The following is a 13,689-nucleotide window of genomic DNA, read 5'->3' as shown; positions in this document are numbered from 1 at the left end:
ATTCTTCACTAAAGAAACACTACCATGGCTAAAGGAAGAGATTAAATGCAGAAAAAGTGGCTATAAGTTTAGAAATCAGATTTTTTTTTTTATGTATATACATTTTTTTTTCATTTAACCACGCCTTATGTTCTTGACTTTGCCCTTTCTACCTTTATCTCTTATACATTAACTATAACAACCCTCATTAGGAAATATTGAAATTATATAATTAAATTAATATTAATTATTAGTCTATGTTAATTTTGAACTAAGTAAGCATTTGATGCAAAATTTAGTAAGTAAATGAATGAAGTAGCATGAGAATTAATGTGATAATAGAATTCATGCTAAATGAAGTAAGTTAGACACAAATGAAATTTAATAATGTTTAGGGGTCAAAGTATAAATATGTGAAAGTTTAGGGACTAAATTGCAAATAAGCAAAGTAATGGCCTAAGCTTAACTTTGACTTCTTAATTCAATTCTACATGGAATTTTAAAGCCTATAAGTGGTCTTAGATTTGTCTAATATGTTGATTTTAATAAAAAATTATACCTTTTTGTGCTAAGAAAAATCGCGACCTATAACTTGAAAAATCATTTTTTAAATTTTCAAAAGCTCTAAAAAATCTAATGTTTTTGAGATGGATTAGGTTAGACTTTTGTTGGATTGTTATTTCTGTGTTGTTTTGTGATGAAAATCGCTTAAAAATTTATTTTTTTAGCTTTGATGAAGCTCTCCTAGCGAAACCCGGTTTCGAGCGGGTAGACCCGCCAAAAGAAGAAAAAAACTTTGCAATTAGAAATCTTAAAAAAACATAGAGGTTAGTATAAGATTGTAAAAAAGACATCATATCTGTATTTCTCACTAAAAAATCTAATAAAATTTACATTAATAGAAAATTAACTAAAATCGTCATATATTTTGATATCACAAGATTTTTTTTCTTTATTTAAAATACTTGTTGAATACCACCGGATTTGACTACACTCTAAAATAATCTTTTAAATTCTTAATCAAATATTAAGTGATTTTTTTCAATCCTTCAAAATCATAATTAAATATTAGTAGATTTTTTTTGCGAATTACGAAATTCTTTAAAATTTCAATCCATAAAAAATCTTTCCAAATTAGCACCCTCCCTCTTTATATATATTAGTAGTATATGTCTATTTTATTTAATTACTCTTCACGGCAAGGCTCAATCCCTCTCCTTCCCTCTGAAACTGCTAATTTTTTTTTTGAATACTTTTCACTCGGTCTTGTGTCTACTGCTATGGCAGAACCATCCACCACCGAAACCACCTCCGCCAACGATGCTCATCCGCCGGCGCCGGCTTCCTCGCCTAAGAGCTGGGCCGACGAAGCAGATGAAGAAACCAACGCAACGCCGAGCTTAGAGACAGCAACCTCGTCGCTCAACGTAGACGGATTAACGATCTACGAGAACAAGAAGCCTTCTCGCAAGTTCTTGGACGAGCCTGAAGACTCCAACATCCAAGCGGTTGGTTCGATCCCCATTCCCGATTTCTCTTTTCTCTCTTTCTCGGCAAGAAATTGACGGTTTATGGTTTTGAATTTCGGTGCAGGTTTCGTCCTTCGAAGAATTGAATCTCTCACCGGAGCTTTTGAAGGGACTCTACGTGGAGATGAAGTTCCAGAAACCTTGTAAGATCCAAGCCGTAACCTTGCCTATGATCTTGAATCCTCCGAATAGGGATTTGATCGCACAGGCGCATAACGGTTCCAGAAAAACCACGTGTTTCCTTCTTGGTATGCTTAGTCGAGTTGATCCAAAGTTGCAGGCTCCTCAAGCTTTCTGCATTTGCCCAACCAGGGAGTTGGCCATTCAGGTAAGGTTCTAAGACATTGCTTTTTTAAATCGACATATAATCTTATTCTATCATGGATTAAATAACCCATAACTAAGAATGCAATAGCTGGATACGATATGTGGTGGCCCCATACTTCCGGAAGAAAAGCTATATCCCTCCAAAGGGATATCTGATCGAGAGCCCTAGAAGTTTTTCTTTTTTCTTCTTTTTTTTTTGGAAAAGCTCAGCAATGCCCTGCGTGAAAATTATATTTTAACATAATTTATTGAATTATGTTTTAACATCTTCAACAACTACTGAGATTTATTGAATTATATTTTAGAGTTATTGATACAGATTCAAATCCGAAACCGGATAAAAAGAAAGAAAGAAAAAAAGCAGCTTCTAGCGTGAAAATTAACTTCATCTCACTTATAAGGGAAGTTAAAAGGTGGCAATTGGACTTTTACTAGCCATGATCCAACCTTTTAATATTTAAGATTGGTTGATAATGTATTCACTTGATTTCTTCCTAACTCCAAAGCATGGCCTTCAGCCCTTCATACTTATCTAAAATTTCTTCCTTAGACAAGTTAATTTTTGTTAATCATGAAACGGAGAGAAACATCTCTCTAATACGAAGGGAAGAACAACGACAGCTGACCACAAACATGTTCAACTTCAATTATAACCACAAACTCACAGAGCAAGAAAAAAGAAAGTTGAGCAATGGCGGTTCGAACTCAAAGTCTCCATATACTATTGCCATTGCCTTGAAACTTTAAGCACAGCTTGAAGATGAATTTAAAATTCATGCAACAAATTTTTCTTTAAAATTTTTGGGTGTTTAAAAAGCTTGTATTTCCCTTTAATATGTGGCTCCTGTGATTTTAAGAGTTATTTTATTTGCAAAAAGTTATGTTTTTTATCACACATGCAGCTGTAATTTTTTTTTCACAAACCACATGGGTATATGTGATAAAAAAAAATCACAAGGCATAGGTAATTCTAAAACAAACCATTTACTGCAAAATACCTATGCCTTTGATTATTTTTTATCACTCGTGTGGTTTGCAAAAGTATATGTTTTTTTATCTGCTCCCGTGATTTTTTACTTTTACAAACCATCGAACATATGCCATAGGTGATTCTAAAGCAAACCAGCTTCGGTGAACTTTCCTGTTTGTTTTTTTTTATTCGTTTGTTAATCACTGTTATCGAACTTTTCTTCGTGATTTTTTTATTTTTTACAAATCAATGGGACATATGTGATAAAAAACACTGAGCCATAGATGATTCTAAAACAAACCGGCATTGGTGAACTTTCCTTTTTTTTTATTCGTTTGTTAATCACTGTTATCGAACATTATGATTTGTGACTGTGTTAGTTGTAGCTTGATGATTACTGTGTTGTGTGGCAGAATACTGAAGTTCTCCGAAAGATGGGAAAGTACACGGGGATTAGCTCAGAATGTGCTATACCAGCAGACAGTAGGGATGCTTTGCCGATAGCGAAACGGGCACCGATTATGGCTCAAGTGGTTATTGGGACCCCTGGCACGATTAATAAGTGGATGAATTTTAAGAAACTTGGGGTGACAAGGTTGAAGATTCTTGTTTTTGATGAGGCTGATCAAATGCTTGCTGAGGTAATTCTATCGTGATAATGAAATGTTGTTTATTTAGAATTTGAGGTTTCATTGTCCTTGGACTAGGCAAGCACATAGCCTTATCATTCTCCTTGAGCTTATTATTGTTACAATCTTTTGGGGAGTTGGCAACACCCTTGTTTTTTAATAGAATAAGTTACAATTAAATGGTAAGTTGTGACTCTCCTCCTTTAATGATGGATAAAGAGGAAGAGTGCACTAGTAGACCGCTTGTTTTAACTCTTGATAATATATATCTTTTTCTAGTTAGTAATTACTCTCTAGTAAGTATTCTAGAGATCCTAGGACCTAGTTTTAGGTTCAGGGAATTGTTATGGTTTACTGAATTAGTATTATGATTTTCTTTTGTTTTTTAAAGCAGAGGTATTCGCAGTTCGATTTCTTAATATGTTGTGCCCTAACTTGCTTAATTACTGTAAACTTTGCAGGATGGATTTAAAGATGATTCCCTGAGGATAATGAAATGAATAGAAAAAGTCAATTCTAACTGTCAGGTTTGTTTAACTCTTTCTTGCGTAGTGTGCTTGTGTGCATGGCATTTTCATCCATCCATGAAATTCTGGCATAGACTTAGTCTACAAGTTGCATAGCCTAAGCTAAGTACACACTGACACAACGTCATTTTACATTATATAACTACATGATATATGTGTCAATCTACTACTTTTAAAATGATAATGTATTAGTTTATGTTTTGGTTTTATTTATATGACTTGTGTAGATCAAATCTATGCAAGAATTTATCAATCCATAGGGACAACACATCCATGTATACATGTTGTTTAAATTACCGTCACCCATCCTTCAACCTGTTCGGGTAGAACACCTGCCAATTCATGGAAGGTCATGCTCTCCCTGAGCCCTTGTGTAACTTGTGAAGTATATTTAAAAGAGTAAAGTGATTCATTCATCTTATAAGAACAGAAAAAAGTATGAGGAATTTTTTACGTAGTACATCATGCTCAATCAAATAATATTGCATAGATATGAAGATTGAATGTTAATTTGATTGATGCTAATGGTTTGCTATAATTTAATTTGAATCTATGTAGAAGGGAATTATAACTGTTCCTTGTTATTTTTGTGCACCATAACCATTGCGTCTGTACTTAAATGAACATTTTACCAAGATTGGTTGCTTTGCATGTGATTCAAATGTTGTGTGTGCTTGTATGTGATGTAGTTGTTTTTTTAGTTTCTTTTCTTATCTAAGAAGATTTTGATTGACTTGTGTATGTCTAGGTTCTTCTGTTTTCTGCTGCATTGAATGACATTGTCCATAATTTACTTTCGAGGACAGTTAAGCAGGATTATAATACACTCTTTGTGAAGGAACTATCTTTAGATGCCGTAAAACAATATAAAGTTCATTGTCTTGATGAACTCTCTAAGATTGAAATGAAAAAAGATTACATACTCGAAATAGGAGAGAATCTGGGGAAAACTATAATATTTGTGCGCATAAGAAATAGTGCAAAAATGTTACATAAATCACTTGTCGAAATAGGAGAGAATCTGGGGCAAACTATAATATTTGTGCGCACAAGAAATAGTGCAAAAATGTTACATAAATCACTTGTTGTCGCTCCCGTCGCCCCAAGTAAGGGAGTCGACAAGGGAAAAAGGAAAGTGGTGAACATTGTTAAAAGGAAGGTCCGGTCTGCAGTGGACATTCCTGCCGAGGAGCTTGCTAGGAGGACTGGCGGCCCGATTATTAAGGATGTGCAGGAGAATGCCCAGAGTTTGGCGGTCAACCCTTCTGCACCTGAAGTTATTCCTCCTAAACCAACGGCTTCTGGAAGGAAGAGGGTTGCTAGCGAGGATTTAAGCTCGCCTAAAGGAGCTAAAACGGTTAGGGTGGAGCCGACTGAGTCTGGTCAATCAGGTGGTAGTCTCTCGTTTGCCATGGAGAGTTTCTCGGACGCCCCTGGCGGTGATGACATGGTGGTGGTCGATACTCCGGACAGGGCGGGGGTACCTGTCATGGCGACTGTCGAAGGAACTTCAACGCCTGCGGCTGTTTCGTTAGTGCAGATCCTGAAGCTATCCGAGAGGGATCCGGGAGGCTACTCTTGCTGTTGACAACCGTTGTTCTACCCAACATGATGACTTGGTACAGAAAGGGTGCAAGATTGAGTCCTTAACAGCTGAGTTCGGGGGGTTGAGCTTAAGAAAACATAGAGGTTAGTATAAGATTGTAAAAAAGACATCATATCTCTATTTCTCACTAAAAAATCTAATAAAATTTACATTAATAGAAAATTCACTAAAATCGTCATATATTTTGATATCACAAGATTTTTTTTCTTTATTTAAAATACTTGTTGAATACCACCGGATTTGACTACACTCAAAAATAATCTTTTAAATTCTTAATCAAATATTAAGTGATTTTTTTCAATCCTTCAAAATCATAATTAAATATTAGTAGATTTTTTTTGCGTTGGAATTACGAAATCCTTTAAAATTTCAATCCATAGAAAATCTTTCCAAATTAGCACCCTCTCTCTTTATATATATTAGTAGTATATGTATCTATTTTATTTAATTACTCTTCACACACTGCCAAAGGCTCAATCCATTACCCTCTCCTTCCCTCTGAAACTGCGAATTTTATATTCCTTTTTTACTCTTCATTCACTCTCGTCTACTGCTATGGCAGAACCATCCACCGCCGAAACCTCCTCCGCCAGCGATGCTCATCCGCCTGCGCCGGCTTCCTCGCCTAAGAGCTGGGTCGACGAAGCAGATGAAGAAACCAACGCAACGCCGATCTCCGAGACAGCAACCTCGTCGCTCAGCGTCGACGGATTAACGATCGACGAGAACAAGAAGCCTTCTCCCAAGTTCTTGGACGAGCCTGAAGACTCCAACATCCAAGCGGTTGGTTCGATCCCCATTCTCGATTTCTCTTTTCTCTCTTTCTCGGCGAGAAATTGACGGTTTAGGGTTTTGAATTTCGGTGCAGGTTTCGTCCAGCGACACTCCGTACATGTCAGCTACCACCTTCGAAGAATTGAATCTCTCACTGGAGCTTTTGAAGGGACTCTACGTGGAGATGAAGTTCCATAAACCTAGTAAGATCCAAGACGTAACCTTGCCTATGATCTTGAATCCTTCGAATAGGAATTTGATCGCACAGGCGCATAACGGTTCCGGAAAAACCACGTGTTTCCTTCTTGGTATGCTTAGTCGAGTTGATCCAAAGTTGCAGGCTCCTCAAGCTTTCTGCATCTGCCCAACCAGGGAGTTGGCTATTCAGGTAAGGTTCTGTTTTTCTTCTTTTTTTTTGGAAAAGCTCAGCAATGCCCTGCGTGGTTTACTAGAATCACCTATATCCCGTTGTTTTTTTTATCACATATGTCTATTTGCAAAAAGTTATGTTTTTTATCACACATGCAGCTGTAATTTTTTTTTCACAAACCACATGGGTATATGTGAAAAAAAAAATCACAAGGCATAGGTAATTCTAAAACAAACCATTTACTGCAAAATCACCTATGCCTTTGATTATTTTTTATCACTCGTGTGGTTTGCAAAAGTATATGTTTTTTTATCTGCTCCCGTGATTTTTTACTTTTACAAACCATGGAACATATGTCATAGGTGATTCTAAAGCAAACCAGCTTCGGTGAACTTTCCTGTTTGTTTTTTTTTATTCGTTTGTTAATCACTGTTATCGAACTTTTCCTCGTGATTTTTTTATTTTTTACAAATCAATGGGACATATGTGATAAAAAACATTGGGCCATAGATGATTCTAAAACAAACCGGCATTGGTGAACTTTCCTTTTTTTTTATTCGTTTGTTAATCACTGTTATCGAACATTGTGATTTGTGACTGTGTTAGTTGTAGCTTGATGATTATTGTGTTGTGTGGCAGAATACTGAAGTTCTCCGAAAGATGGGAAAGTACATGGGGATTAGCTCAGAATGTGCTATACCAGCAGACAGTAGTGATGCTTTGCCGATAGCGAAACAGGCACCGATTATGGCTCAAGTGGTTATTGGGACCCCTGGCACGATTAATAAGTGGATGGCTTATAAGAAACTTGGGGTGACAAGGTTGAAGATTCTTGTTTTTGATGAGGCTGATCAAATGCTTGCTGAGGTAATTCTATCGTGATAATGAAATGTTGTTTATTTAGAATTTGAGGTTTCATTGTCCTTGGACTAGGCAAGCACATAGCCTTATCATTCTCCCTGAGCTTATTATTGTTACAATCTTTTGGGGAGTTGGCAACACCCTTGTTTTTTAATAGAATAAGTTACAATTAAATGGTAAGTTGTGACTCTCCTCCTTTAATGATGGATAAAGAGGAAGAGTGCACTAGTAGACCGCTTGTTTTAACCATAGTTTTAAATAGCGGGTAGCGGCCGGTAGCGGCCGACCCCAAAAACGCTATAGCGGTATAGCGGGTAGCGGTAAAACCGCTACTGTGAAGTCCATATAAATACTTATAATAAATTATACCACATATATTAATGCTATATAAATGCTAAAAGATAAGAAATCACCCAAAATAGGAGGAAATAAGTAATGAAAAGTATGATACTACACATTCAAAACAAGGATTAAAGGGAACATAAAGGAAGCAACATACTAGTTCATTGAAGGAAACTAAATTAATAATATTCTAGGAACATAAAGGATCCAAGTAGAGTCAAATACAAATTGCTCTATCAAAGTCAAGAAGGAAAAGAACTAATCAGAATTATCATCAAACATTTCTTCAAAGCCTTGTTCTTCTCCACCCTCACTTTCTTCACTAGTGTTAAATTTGTAGATTTGTTCATCCTCATCTTCTATTTCTTGGTTATCACCTTCTTCAATCTGTTCATCCCTTATTCCCTTAGAGCTTGATGGCATAGAGGCAGCTTCCTTCCTGAATCTAGTATGCTGCCTAGTGTAAGTTATAGGCTCATTAGCCCCAGTTACATTAGCAACATCTCCCCAAGTCAATGTATCATCATCAAAAACAAACTCATTTTCTGCATCTTCACCCACTTCTCCCACCAACCATTCATTACTTTCATCAATGTCTTTTAGGACAATAGGAGAGGGAAAGAAGATGACTACAGAAAGAAAACCATATTTGCCTCTTTTCTTAGCAAAAGTCTACGGAAAGAAAATGATGAAAAAGACGAGGGAAGAAAACAAGATTTCCCTCTCTTTTCATCAGCAAGATATAAAAAACAAATGCAAGTAAATATATATATATATATATATATATATATATATATATATATATATATATATATTTTACATGTATTTATATTTTATTTTATCTTTGATAATATGCATTTATATTACATTAAACTGGAAAATATTTTTATTGTATCTTTTATTAAATTTAATAAAAAGTAATATAATTAATTTTTTCATTTTATTCTCTTGATTATTGACACTTACATTCTAACATTTTTTATTTTTAATAAAACAAACCCTTATATAAAAAAATATTCTTTAAACTAATACTTAATATCATCTAATTCTAATTTAAATAGATAAAATATCTGAAAATTTTATATCTTTTCTACACTTTTTTAAATTATATATCACATCTAAAAAATTATGTGATTCTAATTTGAAAAATTTCAAAAGTTTAAAAATAAACCCTTTTTTAAAAACAAACCCTTTTCTAATTTAATTTATATCTTGTTTAAATTATATATTTACAAGTTTTCAAAAACTTTTTTTAAAAGATTTAAAATAATTATTAAAATGGAGGAATTGAAAGCATATTATCAACAATGAAAAAAAAAGAGAGGAAACGTGTAGATATAGACTTATATCTGAAAAGCAGATGTGTGTGACAGCCAAAGAGAAGTGTACGGGCATTATACCCTTAAATGATAATCTAATTTAATAAACACAGCCACCGTACTTTCAGCGTTTCGTCTTCTCCATTAACGTCTGCAACTCTTCTTCCTTTCCCTGTAGCGGCTTAATAACGCTGTAAGAGCTGTTGGCCGCCACTGCCGCCACCGTACGCTACCGGCCTCTACCGGAAACTGTGGCGTCGCGGTTCGAAAGTTGCGGCTGGGTGCCGCAACCCGCACCAGAACCGCTATCGCGCGCTATAGCGCCGCTATTTCAATCATAGGTTTTAACTCTTGATAATATATATCTTTTTCTAGTTAGTAATTACTCTCTAGTAAGTATTCTAGAGATCCTAGGACCTAGTTTTAGGTTCAGGGAATTGTTATGGTTTACTGAATTAGTATTGTGATTTTCTTTTGTTTTTTAAAGCAGAGGTATTCGCAGTTCGGGTTCTAAATATGTTGTGCCCTAACTTGCTTAATTACTGTAAACTTTGCAGGATGGATTTAAAGATGATTCCCTGAGGATAATGAAAGGAATAGAAAAAGTCAATTCTAACTGTCAGGTTTGTTGAACTCTTTCTTGCGTAGTGTGCTTGTGTGCATGGCATTTTCATCCATCCAAGAAATTCTGGCATAGACTTAGTCTACAAGTTGCATAGCCTAAGCTAAGTACACACTGACACATCGTCATTTTACATTAAATAACTACATGATATATGTGTCAATCTACTACTTTTAAAATGATAATGTATTAGTTTATGTTTTGGTTTTATTTATATGACTTGTGTAGATCAAATCTATGCAAGAATTTATCAATCCATAGGGACAACACATCCATGTATACATGTTGTTTAAATTACCGTCACCCATCCTTCAACCTGTTCGGGTAGAACACCTGCCAATTCATGGAAGGTCATGCTCTCCCTGAGCCCTTGTGCAACTTGTGAAGTATATTTAAAAGAGTAAAGTGATTCATTCATCTTATAAGAACAGAAAAAAGTATGAGGAATTTTTTACGTAGTACATCATGCTCAATCAAATAATATTGCATAGATATGAAGATTGAATGTTAATTTGATTGATGCTAATGGTTTGCTATAATTTAATTTGAATCTATGTAGAAGGGAATTATAACTGTTCCTTGTTATTTTTGTGCACCATAACCATTGCGTCTGTACTTAAATGAACATTTTACCAAGATTGGTTGCTTTGTATGTGATTCAAATGTTGTGTGTGCTTGTATGTGATGTAGTTGTTTTTTTAGTTTCTTTTCTTATCTAAGAAGATTTTGATTGACTTGTGTATGTCTAGGTTCTTCTGTTTTCTGCTACATTGAATGACATTGTCCAGAATTTTGTTTCGAGGACAGTTAAGCAGGATTATAATACACTTTTTGTGAAGGAACTATCTTTAGATGCCGTAAAGCAATATAAAGTTCATTGTCCTGATGAACTCTCTAAGATTGAAGTGAAAAAAGAATACATACTCGAAATAGGAGAGAATCTGGGGCAAACTATAATATTTGTGCGCACAAGAAATAGTGCAAAAATGTTACATAAATCACTTGTTGTCGCTCATGTTGTCGCTCCCGTCGCCCCAAGTAAGGGAGTCGACAAGGGAAAAAGGAAAGTGGTGAACATTGTTAAAAGGAAGGTCCGGTCTGCAGCGGACATTCCTGCCGAGGAGCTTGCTAGGAGGACTTGCGGCCCGGTTATTAAGGATGTGCAGGAGAATGCCCAGAGTTTGGCGGTCAACCCTTATGCACCTGAAGTTATTCCTCCTAAACCAACGTATTCTGGAAGGAAGAGGGTTGCTAGCGAGGATTTAAGCTCGCCTAAAGGAGCTAAAACGGTTAGGGTGGAGCCGACTGAAAACCCTGATTGACCAGACTAACCCTTTTTAGCTCCTTTAGGCGATATTAAATCCTCGCTAGCAACCCTCTTCCTTCCAGAATACGTTGGTTTAGGAGGAATAACTTCAGGTGCATTTCGAAGGGTTGACAAACTCTTTTCTCCTGCACATCCTTAATAACCGGGCCGCCAGTCCTCCTAGCAAGCTCCTCGGCAGGAATGTCCGCTGCAGACCGGACCTTCCTTTTAACAATGTTCACCACTTTCCTTTTTCCCTTGTCGACTCCCTTACTTGGGGCGACGGGAGCGACAACAAGTGATTTATGTAACATTTTTGCACTATTTCTTGTGCGCACAAATGTGCACAAAAGTGATTTATGTAGTTTGTGCGCACAAATATTATAGTTTGCCCCATTCTCTCCTATTTCGAGTATGTAATCTTTTTTCATTTCAATCTTAGAGAGTTCATCAGGACAATGAACTTTATATTGCTTTACGGCATCTAAAGATAGTTCCTTCACAAAAAGTGTATTATAATCCTGCTTACTGTCCTCAAACAAAATTCTGGACAATGTCATTCAATGTAGCAGAAAACAGAAGAACCTAGACATACACAAGTCAATCAAAATCTTCTTAGATAAGAAAAGAAACTAAAAAAACAACTACATCACATACAAGCACACACAACATTTGAATCACATACAAAGCAACCAATCTTGGTAAAATGTTCATTTAAGTACACACGAAATGGTATGGTGCACAAAAATAACAAGGAACGGTTATAATTCCCTTCTACATAGATTCAAATTAAATTATAGCAAACCATTAGCATCAATCAAATTAACATTCAATCTTCATATCTATGCAAATGAATTGGCAGGTGTTCTACCCGAACAGGTTGAAGGATGGGTGACGGTAATTTAAACAACATGTATACATGGATGTGCTGTCCCTATGGATTGATAAATTCTTGCATAGATTTGATCTACACAAGTCATATAAATAAAACCAAAACATAAACTAATACATTATCATTTTAAAAGTAGGTGATTGACACATATATCATGTAGTTATTTAATGTAAAATGACGATGTGTCAAGTGTGTACTTAGCTTAGGCTATGCAACTTGTAGACTAAGTCTATGCCAGAATTTCTTGGATGGATGAAAATGCCATGCACACAAGCACACTACGCAAGAAAGAGTTCAACAAACCTGACAGTTAGAATTGACTTTTTCTATTCCTTTCATTATCCTCAGGGAATCATCTTTAAATCCATCCTGCAAAGTTTACAGTAATTAAGCAAGTTAGGGCACAACATATTTAGAACCCGAACTGCGAATACCTCTGCTTTAAAAAACAAAAGAAAATCACAATACTAATTCAGTAAACCATAACAATTCCCTGAACCTAAAACTAGGTCCTAGGATCTCTAGAATACTTACTAGAGAGTAATTACTAACTAGAAAAAGATATATATTATCATGAGTTAAAACCTATGATTGAAATAGCGGCGCTATAGCGCGCGATAGCGGTTCTGGTGCGGGTTGCGGCACCCAGCCGCAACTTTCGAACCGCGACGCCACAGTTTCCGGTAGAGGCCGGTAGCGTACGGTGGCGGCAGTGGCGGCCAACAGCTCTTACAGCGTTATTAAGCCGCTACAGGGAAAGGAAGAAGAGTTGCAGACGTTAATGGAGAAGACGAAACGCTGAAAGTACGGTGGCTGTGTTTATTAAATTAGATTATCATTTAAGGGTATAATGGGAAAAAGGAAGGATAAATGAAGGGTAAAATAGATATTTAACTTTAAAAGCCAGCCAATTTTTTTTTTAAAAAAAAAACTTTAAGTTTGAATCAGTCATCAGGTCACATGCACACCTGCCACGTACACATCTCTTTGCTGTCACACTCCTTGCAGTCCCGTACACTTCTCTTTGGCTGTCACACACATCTGCTTTTCAGATATAAGTCTATATCTACACGTTTCCTCTCTTTTTTTTTTCATTGTTGATAATATGCTTTCAATTCCTCCATTTTAATAATTATTTTAAATCTTTTAAAAAAAGTTTTTGAAAACTTGTAAATATATAATTTAAACAAGATATAAATTAAATTAGAAAAGGGTTTGTTTTTAAAAAAGGGTTTATTTTTAAACTTTTGAAATTTTTCAAATTAGAATCACATAATTTTTTAGATGTGATATATAATTTAAAAAAGTGTAGAAAAGATATAAAATTTTCAGATATTTTATCTATTTAAATTAGAATTAGATGATATTAAGTATTAGTTTAAAGAATATTTTTTTATATAAGGGTTTGTTTTATTAAAAATAAAAAATGTTAGAATGTAAGTGTCAATAATCAAGAGAATAAAATGAAAAAATTAATTATATTACTTTTTATTAAATTTAATAAAAGATACAATAAAAATATTTTCCAGTTTAATGTAATATAAATGCATATTATCAAAGATAAAATAAAATATAAATACATGTAAAATATATATATATATATATATATATATATATATATATATATATTACTTGC

General features: G+C 35.0%; 1 protein-coding gene and 1 pseudogene across 1 annotated transcript; both read left to right on the top strand.

Annotated features, from left to right (window-relative positions):
• The first annotated feature begins 1,259 nt into the window (after positions 1 to 1,259).
• On the top strand, positions 1,260 to 5,549 carry LOC133295352 (DEAD-box ATP-dependent RNA helicase 38-like; annotated as a pseudogene).
• A 573-nt stretch (positions 5,550 to 6,122) lies between these two features.
• On the top strand, positions 6,123 to 11,177 carry LOC133295353 (DEAD-box ATP-dependent RNA helicase 38-like). The gene is made up of 5 exons (XM_061494181.1): positions 6,123 to 6,350; positions 6,436 to 6,729; positions 7,351 to 7,578; positions 9,791 to 9,856; positions 10,605 to 11,177. Exons 1-5 carry the CDS (start codon positions 6,123 to 6,125, stop codon positions 11,175 to 11,177), a joined length of 1,389 nt encoding a protein of 462 aa, XP_061350165.1.
• Positions 11,178 to 13,689: the final 2,512 nt, after the last annotated feature.

The sequence above is a fragment of the Gastrolobium bilobum genome, unplaced genomic scaffold, assembly GCF_033153095.1.
Source record: "Gastrolobium bilobum isolate Gb01-03AN ecotype WA unplaced genomic scaffold, APGP_CSIRO_Gbil_v1 utg325122, whole genome shotgun sequence".
In the NCBI taxonomy this organism is placed as follows: Eukaryota; Viridiplantae; Streptophyta; class Magnoliopsida; order Fabales; family Fabaceae; genus Gastrolobium; species Gastrolobium bilobum.
The sequence above is the reverse complement of the archived record's forward strand: the minus strand, read 5'-3'. Positions and strand labels throughout refer to the sequence as shown.